The 17872-nt window shown below is 46.0% G+C and overlaps 1 protein-coding gene across 3 annotated transcripts in view; it reads left to right on the top strand.

The window, feature by feature from the left end:
- Positions 1-17872, top strand: part of fut8b (fucosyltransferase 8b (alpha (1,6) fucosyltransferase)) — a 73584-nt gene that overhangs the window by 38230 nt on the left and 17482 nt on the right. For 2 of the 3 annotated variants that reach the window (XM_076084479.1, XM_076084480.1), the window contains 4 exons: positions 2398-3030; positions 10100-10218; positions 11306-11468; positions 15937-16051. In XM_076084479.1, coding sequence (XP_075940594.1) covers positions 2828-3030; positions 10100-10218; positions 11306-11468; positions 15937-16051 — 600 coding nt within the window. In that variant the 5' untranslated portion in view covers positions 2398-2827. Of the gene's footprint in view, positions 1-2397; positions 3031-10099; positions 10219-11305; positions 11469-12452; positions 15361-15936; positions 16052-17872 lie in introns of those variants that run through there. The other variant, XM_076084481.1, reaches the window with a different exon arrangement.

The raw sequence follows: 17872 nt of genomic DNA, 5'->3' as shown, positions 1-17872 counted from the left end.
TCTCGGGGTCTGTTACCTAACCTGTACACGCTGAGCCAAGCTCACACTGCTCAGAGCACACACACACACACACACTTCTAAGACCTATACTTAAACATGGAGGGGAATTAGCTTTGGCTATTAATGGTGCAGACTCTGCTGGCATTTCCAATAATCACAAACGATGTGTTTTTCAATGTGGTTGATTTGATTAATAAGCAGATTTATTTTTTTGGACCTTTAAAATGTATGTTTTCTTTGTGTTTGAAGGCAATTAAAGGGGCGCTCAAGCAATTTAGTGATGCGCTTCCATAAAGTTGGGGAAGTTGAAAGACAAATTAAAAAAAGAATAGTCAACGTCAAAGCAGCTGAGTGTGAGATATCCTGACTGTTAGTCCTCCGTATGAGTGAAGCTTCTGAAAAGCAACAACCTACGATTCCCATAATGCAACTCCAAAGAAGCTTATTTTTTATTAGATCACCCCTGCCTGTTAAATGCCCTCTTCCATGCCTCCAATTGTACCCCAGGTTTTCCGTCAAATATTTGAAGTCAAAAGCTTAATTGGAGACAACTGCGCCCTGATGACATCATCATCAGGGCCCTGATGACATCACCAGCACCTGTAAATAACCGACTTGTTTCACTGCTTTTGTTATAGTCAGGTGTGTATAGCATATCTGTTATCTGATTTGATATAATGTACCAGAGAGGCCATTAATTAATACATGACATGTTAATTTCCCGAAAGTCCTGTTAATATGCCAGAAATATATGATCAGCTTGACTTTCAAGTAAAAGCCAAACTACTAGCTAGAAGTGTTATCTAACAAAAAAAACTTGCCATATCCTATTTGGCAGCAGTTGCCTGCCTCTTCCAACAGTTTCATATTTATCAGTTTTAGTCTACTGAGCACAAACCTCATTATGGCTCCTCAAACACAGTGACAAGGGTTTTTGCAGCCTGCCTTTTAGTAAAGTCCCAGTCGTGCATTAGCTGGTGGAGTGCTACCCACTCACGGCTCGTATTTTCCATAATAAAACACAGCTCAGCACATCTTTGTGCCGCATGCATAAAGAGGAGCCCCCCTTGTGTCAGCCTGGGTTAGTCGCAACAGGAGCACCGGCAAGGAAGGGACCGTCTGCACAGATTCCACTAATCCCGCATCATTCAATAAGAAATGAAGGAGAATTGTTTGCTACTCATTGTTTCAGGGATCTCAGCTGCTGCATCCTGGCCAGTTTGCATCAGTGAGGCATGAACAGTCTCTATGGTAGTACAGCGTGGCACCATTTACGCCCTACATATCGGCGATGCTGCCACGGTAAACGGGATGAGCGGCCGCTAACCTACTTCTGTGCTGCAAGGCGAACCCCCCCCCCCCAGCAGGAACACTCTCCTCTGTCTCGAACGCTCAGAGAAGCGGACGCACCAGAGATATTGCGACATGTCAATCAAGCGCACCACCACCCCCACCCCCACCAATCACATAAAGTCTAAGATGCTTGGCATTATTCCAGCACGCTGTGGTACACACTGATGATAGCACACATACTCGCACACACACACACCTGCCAGTCTTCATCCCATCACATGACTACTCCCAGTTGCGTGACAGGGCTTTGTTGGGTAGTTGACAGCGAAGGTTGCTTCATAAACCCGGCACGCGTCCGTCTCGTCTCCCCCCGCTGCTTCGGGGTGAAGGGAAGTGATGATCTAGGGATTCTTTTGTTTTGTTCCCTCTGCTCCATTGAGCTCGCCACATCACCTTGACAATGTTGCGTTCCGTCACGGAGGCCACGGGGATGGCAGCGGGCATTTGGCGTAAGGAGTATAATGCTCGGGAAGAACTTTGTGGGGTTTAGCAGTCTCCAAACAAACCCTTTAACTTCAGCACTTTGCAGTGCTTTAAGTGAGGGAGGAAGTGGGTTGTGGTAGGTTGTGGTTGAGGGCGCGGTATGGGGTGTATCCTTGGTTGTGTCATGGCTTACATATGTGTGTGCAAGTGAGACTTTTTAGCGACTGCGTGTGTGTGTGCAGGATGTTGAAAGTGAACATTCGTGTCCTGCCTCGGCAGCAATGCAGCATACTGTGGCTCAGGGATTGCACATCACTATGTAAATGCAAATTGCTGTGTCATGCCGATCAATCCTGTCGGCTGCTGAGACGGGGTTGTGTCGGGTCCAGTCTGCTGCATCTCTGTTTTATCTGTCGGTCTGTCTGCCCGCCCTTTTCTGTGCTCTCTGTTTCTGCATGAGCACCGTATGAGGCGTGTCTCTCATGCTCTGCGCTCTTATTTCAAGCCGGCTTGCTGGCCTAGCTCTCCTATGATTTTAGTTTGCTTCTGTTCGACACGCACGCACAAAAACATTGTGCAATAAGCTCAACTAACTCCCATTTCTTTTCTTCTTTTCTACAGGACACACCTCCAGTAAAATAATTCTGTGGGACTGGAAGGAAACGTCAGGACGGTGTGGGAGAGCCTGGTCGACACGGAGCTGGGTGGAGGGGAGGAGACGCCAACAGAGCCATCAAAACACAGACATCTGAGCATGCTAGCCATGCTTTAGCACACGCAGGAAAGGCTGGTTGATCGCTGGAGACACACCCGCCGCCTTTTTCTCACACACTCCTGTGCCACAAAAAAAAAAAAAAAACACACACATCTCTCCCCATCTGTCATTTTACTGCACAGCATCCCTGTAAAGATGCCAAAGCCAAGGTTGGCGCTGTGGCACTTGTGGTGACGGGGCACAGAGTGTGTGTGCACACATCCGGCAGGCAGGCCGTCGGGTCGGTGGGTGTACAGGCACTCCGAGAGGCATCTTTGGGGTGGGCGAGGTTGCACCATGCGGCCCTGGGCGGGGTCATGGCGATGGATTACCCTGGTGCTGTTGGCCTGGGGCACGCTCCTCTTCTACATCGGCGGTCACTTGGTGAGGGACAGCGAGCACCCTGAGCGGTCCAGTCGGGAGCTCTCCAAGATCCTGGCCAAGCTGGAGCGGCTCAAGCAGCAGAATGAAGACCTGCGGCGCATGGCCGAATCGCTCAGGTAACAAGAAGCTCTGACAAAAAAAATGTTCCTTTGCTGTGTGTTTAGCTGTTAGCTCTGTTAGCCAAACAGGACGCAGGACTCCCACCGGCTGCTAACAGCTAACTAGTTCTCCTCCCACCGACACACGAAGACTCGCTCTGTTGTAGTCAGTGCTACGATAGTTATACATGCATGCAATTATCTTCATGTAGTCATGAAACTGGTCAGCAGTCAATGACGGTATAAAACAGTCAATGAAATATGTTTTCAAAAAGTGTGAGTCACTGCAACATTGAGCATACAGTTATAGATGAGCACAAACAAATATTATGCTGATGTTCCAGCACACAGACAGACAGAGAGATGCAGACATGGATGCACATACTCACACGACCGACTACTTCATTTCTAATACTTAATACTTAATCTGGTGGTTATAATAATAATAACAATGCCCAGGCAGCATGAAACCAAAGTGGGTTCATCAGCAACTATTGACTCGGTCGGTACAGATATAATAGTGTGGCCTTGATGTAAAACATAAAACATGTAGTACCTGCATGGTGATGGAGTTCAGAAATCTGGATACTGTTCAAATCCTGAATACAAGGATATGAATGAGCAGGTTTATCCTTCCAGTGTAAACATCAGATCTCAACTATGATCCATACAAAGTTGACACAAAAGTCAGGACATTAATGTTCACGTAAGCCAGTCAATGTCACATCACATTTTGAGTGCTTTGGTAAAATGCGCATCGGCTCCAAGGATTTTGTGCAAAAGCACAGTGCATGTAACTCATTCTTTTTGCTTCGCTGGTCAGCACACTTTTGTTTTTTTAAATTAAAAATAAATAAAAAAACTGGTGCATTGCATCATCCCCTTATGTTTTTCTTGCAAAGTCCAGCTATTAAGTCCAGCCTCGAGGTCCGTCGTAGTCCAATCAGACCGACATGACAAATCCCAGAATGAGGCATTCTGATGATTGTTTCTTTAGTTTTTGTGAAAATCTCATCAGCATGTGATTGAATCAGCATCTTGTGCCGCATACAGTTGAACAAACATTGCTCCAAATTTTCATCAAAAGCTGATCAGTTGTGCCGGAGATGCAGAGTGCGACAGACAGCAGATGGATAGACTGTCACACACCTCACCAGATCTCATCGAGTTATTTTGGCAGACAATACATTAACCACACCGCATCGTTCACACATTCGAGCTTCGCGTAATAGAGAGACAGATGGTTCTGCTCTTATCTCCGCATGCTGACAGTGTTTCTGTTTTGCACACAAACACCGGGTCTCTACATGGGTGTCTACGACTGGGTGTGCACGCACGTGCGAGGGAACGCGCCGTCCTGTCCCCGGGTATTTGCCATATTAACGGGGAACTCGAGCTTCAGATGTTGCCATTGCTGCTCTTCTGTGATATTCCGATTCACTTTGATGCAGGGCCCTCATCGGCACACACGCAAACATAAAAACACACACACACACACGTTGCTTTCAGACAGCTGGTCCCTGGTTAAATCCCTTGCTTTTGTAATTATTTAAAATTGGCTCACAAACAAAGGTGGAATTCATGGCATAAAAAAAAAACAAGTGCAGTTTTCAGTCGACCAGTGTCCAGATGGGACCCCGGCACACTGCACGCTTGTTATTAAGTCCGGTAGTTGATCTTGGGCCGAGGCCTCCACAGTTGTTTACTGGGGCAGCGCTACAGTGCCTTCTCAAGTCCCTCTAAGCTCCGGCTTCAGCTAAGTATCTGGCACAGCAAGCCAAAAGAAGGCTACTGGCTTGCTGAGGTTAAGCTTCGTGAGCTATCGGCAGAGACAGCTTGGTTTGTCATTCAGCACGTGTGTGTTTGTGTGTGTGTGTGTGTGTGCGCGGTGGTCAGATACAGGCCCAGGAGAGTACTGCACCACCCTGTACTGTCTCGTATCCTTATATTAGAGCCCTAATAGACACAAAGAGGCTGTTAGTGAGCTGCCCATCATTCCTGCCACAGCCCCTCCCTTCCTCAGTTCATTGCCTCCTCCTCCTCCTCCTCATTCCACTACCAAACTGCTGACAGTGGCATGGCACCGAGCCAGACTCCAGCCTGCAGGTTGTCACAGACTGACTGACCACGTAACAACTCACTAGCTCGCTGATCGACTAGCTTCCACGCATGCCGAACCCCGACTCCCTGACTTGCAGATTTGGGCCGGGAACAAGAACCTCTGAAGGTTTGCACAAAGAGGCAGAAAGCAGTTCTTTGCAAGCATCCCGCTGGCATTAGACGGTAAAAGGTTTCATCCAAAGCACGTCACCTTCACATTACTGCATTCATTTCTTTTACGAGTGGCCTCCGAGAGATTCCATCCCATAAAACTGACGTTATTACACCTTTTGTGTTGAGTTGTTGTGCAGCAGAAACCCACTGCATTGAGAATGATTTATAGTTCAGTGTAGGATTTAACTTGGTTAGTGTCATCACACCACGGCAGCACTAGATGGATGCGTAATGCATTATTGGGCAGTGTTTTGCATTCATCATATACCTGAAGGGATCTTGTTTACATCTTCTCATTCACTTTGTGATAGAGAGCGATAGTCATGCTGTCGTAGTTAGCATGAGATATGGATTTTCTTTATCACAATATGCACATTTCTTTGTAGCATCACTGAGAGGATGAAGATACTTAGTTATTCAACCTGCTGAACCGATTCGTCGCACACTACTGATCGTGGTTTATCTACCAACTCGCCATAGTTTTTTACAGTGGAGATGTCATGTGAAATCAATCAATCAGTCAATCACCGCTCGGATTCAAATTAGTATCACCTGGCTGGCCTACAGATTCAGTCCAGTGATTTGGTTATTCAGGCCATTCCTGAGCGATTTGAGTGACAGGCAGCGTGCCAGCCCACCAATCACCCAGCAGCATTAATGAGAGGTGAGCACGAGGTCGAGTCGCTCCGTCTGTCTGGCTCCACCCTCTCTGCAGCTGTCAGTCACCTCGGGCACGGAGCCATGGCTCCTGCGTAGACAATGACACGCGCCGGGCCTGATGGTGTGACATCGGAGGGAGCGAAGGGTGAGAGCGACAGCTGGGCTGAGCGATGAGGACCTGATCGATTCCCCCAGGCATGCCAACCGAGGGACGGCGGGAGGGAGGGGACGAGGAGGCGGAGAGGAAGGGAAGCATGATGGATGGCGTGAGGACTGCACGAAGTAAAAAGCAGCACGTAGGAAATGGAAAATGCGGACTGAGAGGATGAGAAGAGTTGTGGACGCTGCAGTCGTAATATTTGCATATGTCTGCCTCATTTGGGTCCCTATCTTTCAAGTAAAATAAGAATGCAATATTAAGCTGTGAAAACAGATGTTTGGTGCGGTCCACCCATGTTCAAGGAGACACTGCAAGGACTCATTTCTCCGGTAATGGTTCCATCCCAGTCCGGCCACACCCAACAAATGCGGCGGCGGCGGCTCCCCAGACCTCAACTCCCAATCGACCGGGCCGTCGCTCAGGCCCAGCGAGGGAAGCTCTACGACCGCACACACTAGCCCCATTGTGGGAGCTGTCTGTGGTCAGGACATCTCTGTCAAGTATGGGCTCGAATGGAGCTGGATCGCTCCGAGGGCGCACCGAGGCGTTGAAGCAGGCGATGCAAGAATGCACCGAACAGAATCGGTTTACTTGGAATCACACTGCGGACATAACAGGAAGGACGGCAAAGGAAGGCGACGTCGAAGCAAGATTAACTGATTCGACACCATGAAGAAATATTTGCACAAACACAACAGATACACTGTAGTACATGTACAGCACACTGCTCATGCCTCTTTAAACAGAACTTTAGCAGAGGTGGTGGGGTTAAATTGTAATGACCAGATGTTCCGCCCATGTGTAGTGTTGACTTGCCTGTTCCCACTGACGCATTCCCGTGGTTTATTAGCTTGACTTATTGGAGTCAAGGGGTTCGGTTTAACACAGTTGAGTTGACGGCAAAGGCCAGAACATGTCGGTTCCTTTTGTGAAGCATTACTGTATAAAGTAGCTGCAGAGTGAGGGAACATTAAATCAAATGTTCCTATTAATATTAAGGCAAATTGCGTTCATGTAGCCTGCTTTCATCTGCGCCTCCCAGAATACTTTTACATCTCCATCCATATGTATGGCTTCCCAGGTCAGCACATAGGTTTCCTTTTGAAGTCGGGCAGATTCTATTAAATCTAACCAGAGGAATATGTCTGCTTCCACACGGGCCTCCACCGTTCAAACCGCTCCGCCCGGCTCTGATCACCCTGTGAACTCCACGGTTAACGGATGAGGCGGCGGAGAGCCAATGGAGCGACAGCCGGGGCACCGTTTCAGAGGAAACCGGGTTGCGTGCTGAACCTTCCCTGCTTTCTGACTCAGTGCTTAGTTCCAGCGGGGCTCATCAGGCCCTGCTTTTCATAGCTTCTCTTTTACTCCACAGTATTCTCCCCCCCCCCCCCCCCCACCTTTCCTCCCTGCCTCCCCCGAGTCAGAGTTTTTTCTCATCTGTTATGTCTCCTGTATCATTTGATTAAGACGCTGTTGAATCCAGCTGTCTTTTCGAGTCTTCGCTTCAGGTCCTCTAGATACCGTCAAGGATCGTTTGTGTATTTGTGAACGGTATTTGCCTCCTGTGTGTGTGTGTGTGTGTGTGTGTGTGTGTGTGTGTGTGTGTGTGTGTGTGTGTGTGTGTGTGTGTGTGTGTGTGTGTGTGTGTGTGTGTGTGTGTGTGTGTGTGTGTGTGTGTGTGTGTGTTGCTTTTTGATTCCACTGAGTGTTTGGATATATTTTATATTTACATATTTCGGTTGGGGATGCTTGTGGTTTGTCTCCACCAGCATTGTGTCTTAGCAGTTTGTGTCTCTTTGGAGCATGTTGGCTAACCTCTGCATCACGTCTCCACTCATTAGCCTGTGCCGGTGTGGCCTATTTCTTCTGCCTCGTTCAAGGAGATATCGTGTTGCTTCATGTTACAGTTTTAGCCTCACTTAAAACCCAAGGGAAATTATGTCACTTAGGAAATAGTCCTCCTTCCTGCACAATGCCGTCACGAGCAGGTTCGGGTGTGGCCTTTGGGAGATAAGGTTGATTATTGTGTCGGATTGAGCCGAGAGAATAGACGGTAGAGTTGACACTTCAAGGGGAAATGCACCTGGGTCTCATTTCAAGAGATCTGTGTCAGGCAGCTGCAATGGGCATTCACAGATTTCACAGAGGAAGGAAGTGTGAATATTTCAGACAAATATTTATGTACCCGCGATGCAAAAGTATGGGAAGGTTTATCTTTGTCCATCCCACAGTTACATAATCATTTTTCATATTTTCTATGGCTTTAAAGCACAATGCTCGGTGAGTGCTCAGTTAAGTTGGAGGCCAGGGCTTCTAAGGGAGCGAGGCTTGAACAACGAGGGGAGGGGAGGGGGAGGAGGAGGGGGGGGGGGGGGGGGGGATGTGCAGCAAGAAGGGCTGCTGCAACTTAAAAAGTCTCATCTTTATGCCCGCCAGCGACTGATGTTCCTCACTCATGGAGCAAATTGAGTTTGCATGCCTTGATGACTCATTAACATGGCCTTTGCAGCATTTCGCCGATGCCCCTGTGCATTCAAACATATTCCATCTTTAATAGTTTTATGCGGAGGAATTTATTTGGTATAATGTCAGTGGTAGCTCTTTTTTTTTTTTTTTTCTCTCTCTGCTGATTTGAAGTCTGTGTTTTATATCAGAGTGCTCATTTGTGGTTCCATTACATGCGTGCAGTAGTTATTCATTGTTCATCGACACAGAGCTGAGAAAATGTGTTTTTATCGATGTGAAATATTAAAGGGACTGAAAATAATTGTTCCATTACATTACAACGGGCATTCTTAGAGTCATTAAGCAAAGTCGAGGGAGAATAGTGTTTTTTTGTTGGAGTTTTTTTTTTTTTTAATCAAAGTCACAAAGAAATGTCATTTAACTGCCACTTGTCTCCGTAGTTCGCCATTCATTACAGAACAGTAATTGGATGGTGAAACCGGGTATCATTATTGGATGTATGGTTTAGAAGTAGATAGGCTGGACCTTTTACAAACATGAAAAATGATTCTGTACTTTGTAGATAGTGTTAAGCTTCGAATAAATAAACTGGGACCGGGCTCCAAGAGGCTCCACTCTGGTGTCTTAGCAAATCAAGTAGAACTTTCACTGCTGTACACATTAAGAGATGACTGCAACTTTTAAATCCAAAAATACAGCAGATATCAGACTAAGCGGTCTGGTTTGGGATGATAAACACTCTCGGTGCCTCTCCAAACTCCTCATTAGTGACGATTTAAACTAGGTGTTGTAGATGTAATATGAAGCAGAATCCTGCCATTTGTGGACATATTTTATTTAGAGACTGTTTTCTGTTGATGTTGGAAGCGGAATTTCATAATATTAGCACAACATCCAACATGTTTTTTTACAGATTCAAAATCCTGAGCAAAGACTAGAGAGCATCTCGCCATGGAATCACACCAGCTAAACTGGCCGAGGGTGTAAAGTGGACAGTGGCCCCTTGGCCTCTTCCCACCTTCCCTACTTCCTTACTTCCACACCCATCTTTGAACTCTGCCTTCACTTGTATCGCAACGGCACAACTGTAGTTTTGTTTGTTCGTCTTGCACGGTTGTGACGCAAACAAATACCAGCCATGTGATCCGGTAGTTTTACATGAAGTTGGTGCTGAACCAGTTGCTTAAACAGTCAATGTCAGCAATTTTAAATCATTATTTAATTGTTTAAAGTAGTATTTAGCAAAATGAAAGTAAGTAAAGTGAAAGTAAATGCATGTAAACATGCCAAACAGCTGGATTTTTCTATTTTACTAAATAAGCACGTTGGGCTTTAGAAACATGATTTGTCATTATTTTCTTCACTTTATTAAGTAATCAAAAAGAGATCGACGGCTTCTATAATAATGAAATTGATTATTACTTTGCACCTCTGCATTGAGTATTTCTGCCGAGTCAGACCATTTTGCGCTCTCTTCCTTTCGCATGCTCACATCCTCTCCGTGTGTCTCTCTCTCTCCCCCAGGATACCAGACGGACAGGCAGAAGCCGGGTCCCTCGCTGCAGGGAGACTGCGCTCCCTGGAGGACCAGCTCACCAGAGCCAAACAGAAGATCCACAGCTTCCAGAAACTCACTGGCGACGGTAAGCAGGACGGGGCCATGGAAAAGGTTGCAGGGGAGTATTTGGCACAGAGCTTGGAAATATGAACGGATTGATTTCGGAGGTAGGGGGGGGGGGGGGGGGGGGGGGGGTTGACTATATACGCTATAAACCAGTCAACGGCTCTTGTGAGCTTTTGCCTGCAGCGGGAAACTCAGTCTAGTCCGCTGTTAAACCCCTGCTGTGGCTCAGCAGCGATGATGGCAGAGTCGGGCGGGTAGGGTTATGTGTGTATTTGCCAATCTAAGCAGTATCCAGACGGGCAGGAAAACTTGTCAGGTGAGCGGGGAAATGTGTGAATGAAGTGCGAGCAGTGTGAATGCCCCGATGGAAGAATGGAGGAGAGAAAAGAGACGGACGGACGGAGAGAAAATAAAGAAGGACGTGTGAGCGGGGAGGGCAGCGCAGGGTCAGCCTTTCAATCTTGCCGCAGGGGAAGAAAAAGCTAAAAATACCCTCCAGCTTTTTTTTTCCACCCGGGGAGGGAGTGAGGAGAGGAGAGATAGGAAGGTAAAAAAAGAGCTTTTTCCTCTCCGCCACCACCTCCTCCTCCTTCTTCTGCTCGAGACTGTCCTTCCCTTTCCTAGATTTTATTTGTTTGTTTCTCTCCGCAGAAACCAGAGCAGTCAGCTGGGTTATCCACGTAGGCTACTCCACGTCGTTTGGCTCGGGTGGGGCATAGAGCTTCTTCCTGTTGTTAGAACGGTGTGAGAACAGACATGAGAGAGAGCCACGAGACAAAAACAGTGATCAAGAGCTCCATATTGAGGTCAAAGCAGCACCCAGGGACAACCAATAATAGAGGAACATTTTCCAAAACCTTACTTTATACCATTAGCCTATTTCGATTTATATAATCCAATGCTCAAACATTCTTAAAGACCTCTTGGCATCCTTTAAACCTTTTTCCTCCCGAGCTGTGTTCCCATGGAGCTGCTTTGAAGTAATCAATTGATTGTTTAAGATCATACCTGTGCATCAAATGTCAGCCGGCTGAGTGTTTTTGGTTATGTGTGTTGTTGTAAGCCGGGTCTCTCTTACCCCCCCCCCCCCCACCCCCCACCTGCAGGCCCTGGGCCCACTCAGGAGGAGCTGCGTAGGAGGGTGGAGAACGGCGTTAAGGAGTTCTGGTACTTCGTTCGCAGCGAGGTGAAGAAATTGGCCAACGCCGAGATCAGCGAAAGGCTGAAGTATGCGGACACACTACTGCAGGACCTGGGCCACCAGGAGAGGTGAGCATGTAGCATGCTTGACGGTGGAAATGTCAAAATGGGTCACAAGGATTTGAAGAAAAGTATGAAATTTGTGGCAAAGCTGAAATCAGTAAAACAAATAAGCATGTGGTCATTTTAACCTCAAAATTGCTAATAGATGTTGGTGTGATTGTGTGTTTGCCTTCTCTGTGTGGTGTTTCTCCAACTTAACACACTCTCAGTAAGCAGTGGGACAATCATTCCTGAAGGATGTATTTCAAATTGATAAATATAAACATTTTGAGAGCCGTGTGGAGGCAACAGATACGCTCTGAATTCCATATTCGGCAAGTTAAGAAACTTCTAAAGCAAAAATTCTAAGCAATCTCTGTTTCTACCTTTTCAAATTCAGATGTGTTTTGTTTTTTAATCTTAAAGACTAGACGAGCATAACCATCAACAGATTTATTGATGATGAATTTCGTCATTAGCCGAAGTCCTCAGTGGACAGATTGTTGGTGCTCAATGGTCGTCTGTATAAGAAACGGCTCAGAATCCTGATCAGTGTTTTTAATCTCTCTCTCTGTGGACGTTGATTACAGACTCCCATGCTACTGTTTACCAGCTCTGCCCACTGACGATGTCAAACGTTGACACGTTTGACAGGTGAACTTGAAAGCAGCAGCGGCGGCGGCGGCGGGGCAAAGGCCATCGATGCGTTGTGTCTGTCATCTGGATGGCTCACACACTGCCGAACGAAGAAAGGCCCGATCACTGAGCCAAGTGGTTCATTGTAATCCTGCTGAAGTGGCTTAAAGGGCCCATTGTCTTAGCGTTTGCTGCCTAAGCAGCTTTCCAAAGACTGGATCCTCACTCCGTACACATAGGCCTGCATGTGTACACACACATATACAGTCACAGAACTTTCACATGCATTCACTCTACTCTATCTAAGCCCCCCCCCCCCCCCCCCAGCTTTCTCTGTGTCTACTGCAGGCAAAGGCCAGGAGGGCGAGCACAGATCGGGGCAGAGGTGGAAAGAGCAATGAAATGTTTGACTCGTATAAATGCATCGCTCGCTCGTTTGAATTCTTGCTCAGGGAGGGTGTAAGGTCCTTCGCTGCGAACATTTCCCCAAGTGAAATAAAAAATGTTAGCAACTTAGCGGCCATCCCAATAAAACCAATCACCGCGTTGTGGTGAGCTTTTCCGTTCCACAAAGCTTTATCGGCAGCTGAAAGGAGACGGTGTGAAAGTTCACAGAGATCTGACGGAAAGTTCAGATGTCTGTAACAGGAAACGGACGCTTCTGCGTCTACGAAAGAGTGCACCGCAATATCACAATTATTCTTTTCGACTGAAATAATTAGACGATCTTGATCTACTTTAGATTTAAGTCTATTTATTATTTTCATTATTTTTCTGATGAATCATTTTGTCTCTAAAATGTCAAACATTCTAATATATCGTTTTAATCGACCAACTGTCTATAACTATGTTGAGATACTCCGTTTACTATCGTAGAAGATGAGGATCATGAGATCGTGAAAATATTCACATTTGAGAAGCTGGAAGCAGTGGGTTTCTCCGCTATTTTTACTTATAAATAACTTTAACAACTAATCAATAATCCAAATTGTCACAGATTAGTTTTCTTTTCATCAATGAATCGACAATCATTGCAGTTCTAATATACTTGTAAAGCAAGAATCAATCAATTTTAGACAGAACAGCGACTACTGTGAAGATACTACATGTTTTTGACCATTTGGTATTAATAAATTGCATTTCACAGTATATCCGGGAAACACATGCAGTGTGTGGCCTGAACTTATCACTGTGTTTTTAGAAGAAGAAAAAAAATCTCGCTAGAGATCCACAATTATAACTGAACTGAAAAATGAACAAGAGTAACTAAAACATAGTTGTAGTAATCCTTATACTTAAAAGAAAACTAATATTAAGAAGATTCATGCCCAAAATTATTATTATTATAAAACAGTGAAACAATACAGTCTACGGTCAGGTTGGGTAAACTCATTTCCCTGTTAATTTCCCACCAAATGGCTGCCATCATGTCATCGAACAGCACGCTATAGGCCAGGGAAAGCATCGGCCTTCTCTTTCCTCCTGTTCCCCCATCCTCTGTCTTACTTGAAACCTTGTACATGCTCTCACCTTGTAAATGCTCTCCCGTCGGTGCAGCATCGGTACTCTGTAAAGCTCTGCTCTGCTGCCAAGCCCTGCGGCTACAGCCTCAGCGTCTGCAGTCTGAGCCAATCAGGAGCCCTGGGGAAGCCCACAAGCTTCACACACTGGATGCCCAAGACCACACACACACACACACACACATTTGAAAGCACACACACTCCCCGATACACATGGACATCAGGGCTATGTGGTGTCTTGGCTGCCAAATTCCCCGTTTTATGTTGATTCCTTCTTGTTAGGTTTTGTGGCCAGCCAGGTTAGTTTTTACCGCCCGCAGAGCGCCAATGATTGCTCCCCCGTGCGCTTCTGGAGGAGCATTTGACATCCGTGCACACATTGTGGTTCCAGCTTCAAAATGGGCCAATGAGTAATGATACCGTCTTATAGTAGAGAAAGGCACTATTCACCCCGCCGCACTGTTGAAATGGGACATGTTGCGTTTATCTGCTGTGTGTGCGCGTGTGTGTGTGTCTTTGCATGCACGACTGAATATATGCATAAGAACTCTGTCACACAGGATGTGACTGATTTGGGTCAAAGAAGTGAGTAATAGATTAAGCTTGCATAAGTGTGTGTGTGTGAGATGCGTTTGCGTCCGCCCTTAGCTGCAAGTATCGGAGCTCTTGGGCATGTTTGTAAGTGGATGGTCACGATATTTGGCAGTGTGTGACATGACACAAATTCGCTGTCAGAGGCGTGCAGATGGCAGACTTAATCCAAAACGGAGCTAAACAACCAGAAAGACGCTGTTGTCATCAGTCGGCTTGACAAACCCATCACTTTTTCGATAAACATCCTGAAAGCACGATGAGCCTTGGGACTGTCAAACGCTTGTATGCTGTTGACATATGCTGGTGGAGGTTCTTATCTAAAGCCCTGTGTAATGTTGTGGGAACTTTTGTAGGAGAAGGAGTTTTACACAAATCTCACTCCTATGCAGGATATCATAGCGTTCATTTATTCTATGTGAGAATAAGGAAGGACTGAAGGTCCACCCTGATGTGAAATGGAAATGAAACATCATATCTAATAAGGTCACAGACTACATATGCAAGTGTGAAATGTGAGATGTGGAAAATATGAACGTCTGCTTAGTCCAGATCGGGTTGACAAAACTCTTCTGCATATTGAAGTGTTGTTCGCTGTCCGTTTGTATTTTGATGTACTGTGTCGTGATATTCTAAATCTTCTTTCTAAAAACAGTTAAACTGTTAATAACCAGGTGGGAGTGCCTGTTTGTTTGACTGATCCTGTGAGTAAGATTAAGCTACTGTACGTCAGCAAGTTGATACAAAAATCATGTAAATCCATAAAATGACTGCTGATGGATTTGCAATGTCTCAATGCTCGAGAACAACCAGAGATTAAAAGTATTTACAAGATCTTGTAGCCAATCTGAAATTGATCTCTGGAAAACCTGAACCCAACATGTAGAAATCATTCTACAAAGAAAACAGACTCGATACAAAAGAGATCAGTTTATACGTTGGCCAGCAGAAGCCTTTAAAAACACTGCGATCATTGTGCCTAAACAGGCAAATTTGAACAATGCAAATCTTTCCAAATTAGACAATTACAATTTTTGATTTATGTATCCTGCAAGCACTCGCTTCACTGGGAGGAAGTCTTGCAGCGTGCGCTCCTTCTGCACCGGTGGAGCAGCTCCACCCCTCTCTGATTAACTGGTTCTCACTCCCAACTCATCAAATATCAACGCTTGGTCAGTGCTCCTTGACGTCTGACACCGACGCGCCGAGTCACCGCGCTTTCAGCAATGTGCAAACTCATCCCCGTCATTGTCAGACTGTCAGAGAATGTGGTCACAGCAAGCTCTAAGGCCTCTTCAACACGTTACTGTGAATTACTTAACGTTACAGTAGACGTGTTGTAATCGGTCAAAATGACGGATGGCCTTCAGATGCTTCCATCATTGTCAAAAACGATAGCGAAATGACGTAAAATGTTCAATTACCGCGACCTCTGCTGTTTAGAGATGTTTACAATTTTGATGTGATGTGGCCAGATATTGTGATTGTTTATTAGAGGAAAAAGAGAAGTGTGTATCCTGAAACAAAAGGCTGTTCATTGCAAAGATTATTAAGTACCAAACCTCTCAGAGATGTAGTGTTGCTCTCTGGGCAATGTTCATAGATTTGATAATGAGTGGATGGCTGATAACACTGTTGCAAGTTGGGGAAAAAAAAACACCCCACAGAGTTTGTAGCAATCAGTGTTTCTTTTCAGCTGGTTATAACACATGAATAATTATAGTTTTGAAATGTGCATGTGTCTGCAGATCCATCATGACAGACTTGTACTACCTCAGCCAGGCGGACGGAGTGGGCGAGTGGAGAACGAAGGAGGCTAAAGACGTGTCGGATCTGGTCCAGAACCGAATCACCTACCTACAGGTATCTACAGACACACCTGCTGCTCAGCCAACTGGCCCTGCACGCTCGCTTACTTACACACACACACACACACACACACACACACACACTGCATTTATATGAATGTTTCCCTCTCAGGTACAACTGCACATATGCGTTTTTGAGGACATCTTTCCCACTCGCTTGTCTCATTTGCACCATCCATAACTGTCAGCATCAGTTTCCTCGAGGAGCAGGTGATGGGTGTGATGGCAGACTGTCTCAGCAGTTGGATCTAACAAGCAGGATTCTTGTTGCTTGTCAGCGATTTAGTGACACACACACACACAAGCGGCAAAAGACAGACACGCATGCAGACTTGCACAAAAAATGACAGATCGGCAGACGCGCGTATGCAGAAATTTAAAAAAAGTCCTCACACAGACTCTCATGTATTTACTCAGGCTGAGATAGATGCACATATGCTTACAGCACCACACACACACCCTGAGACCCATGACTCATCCATTCACCCCCAGCCGCCCAGCTCTGGTGCTGCCGGGTTCCCGGGCGGGGCGGTGCGCCGCGGCACCGGGCCCTGCAGCATTAATGAGCCGGTGTGTTTGATGAAGAGGACCCAGTCAGTCTGGCTGGGCGGAGACGGCACCACTAACAGCTGCTGTCACCACCGCTGAGGGATCACACCGCTCCACCAGCTGCTGTCACTAATTCATCACACACACACACACACACACACTGAGTCGTGTACAGATGAATTCACCCGCACCTACGCAAGCAATTGGCGCACACATACACACAGTCACAAGATTGATGCACATGCTCGTATGCAAAGAGATGCCCTGTGTGTGTGTGTGGGTGTGTGTTTTGCTGTCACACACACCCACACATCTATATGTACACACACTGGCAGACTCCACACTCCTATCCTGCTGCCACCCGCACCAGCTTCTCCCTTCATTCCTGCTTGAACTAACTCGTTCTCTGCGTCTGCTCCATCTGTCCACTCACAGCATTCAGTGAACATGGCCGGCTTCTTCAGATGGATTTCTGTTGGACACGCTTTTCATCTATTTTTCGCTCTGTGAGCCTTTTTATGGTGGTTCTAATTGATGGCGAGGAAGACGGTGTTTTTTTTGATCTTTGGTATCTTTGCACTTCATTTCCCAAAGATCACTTGTCGCTCGGCAAACGTGTTCAGTACCTTAAAGTTATAATCCTTAAAGCGGCTATAATCAGTATTTTTTATATTAGTTATTATAAGGAGCTTTAGCTGGTTATAAAATAGTCTAAATTTAAAACTCATGCCTCTATATGACCTAAGTAAACAAGACCATCAGCTAGAGCCGCTGCAACACACTCTTATCCCAACGTCACGTACTGAAACCTGGCCAGAACTCTTGGCGTCACTTTCTGACGCACTGGGTAGCCGAGCACATCGAGCTATAACGCTTCCGAAGATGCTAGATGCTAAAGGTGCCTTTATCGTTATTCTTAATGCTCGCCATCGAGTCCGATTCCCCGCAAAATCAAATGAAAAGATTTGCGGCACGCAGGTTCGGCAGAAAGTCCTTCAGCTCAGACTCCAGCTTTAACTTGACGCATCAACTTAAAGGTGATATGTCAGTGTTGTGTTTACAGCTCTGTTATTGCGTTATTTTTATATGGAAACTACAGAAGACAACAGGCATCATTGTGACACAGAACAGTGAACCCGTAATCAAATGTTGTCTTCTGCATTATGTGAAATTTTCGCATTGCACTGGCTTATGTTTTCCACATCTTGTCCAGTACTCACATGCATCCTTTTCTGTGTCGGTACAGCATTTCAATCCATTAGTGGAA

This window comes from Anarhichas minor, unplaced genomic scaffold (genome assembly GCF_050575085.1).
Source record: "Anarhichas minor isolate MPS153535 unplaced genomic scaffold, ASM5057508v1 ptg000136l, whole genome shotgun sequence".
Classification (NCBI taxonomy): domain Eukaryota; kingdom Metazoa; phylum Chordata; class Actinopteri; order Perciformes; family Anarhichadidae; genus Anarhichas; species Anarhichas minor.
Note: the sequence above shows the minus strand (reverse complement) of the source record. Positions and strands in the feature narration are given on the sequence as shown.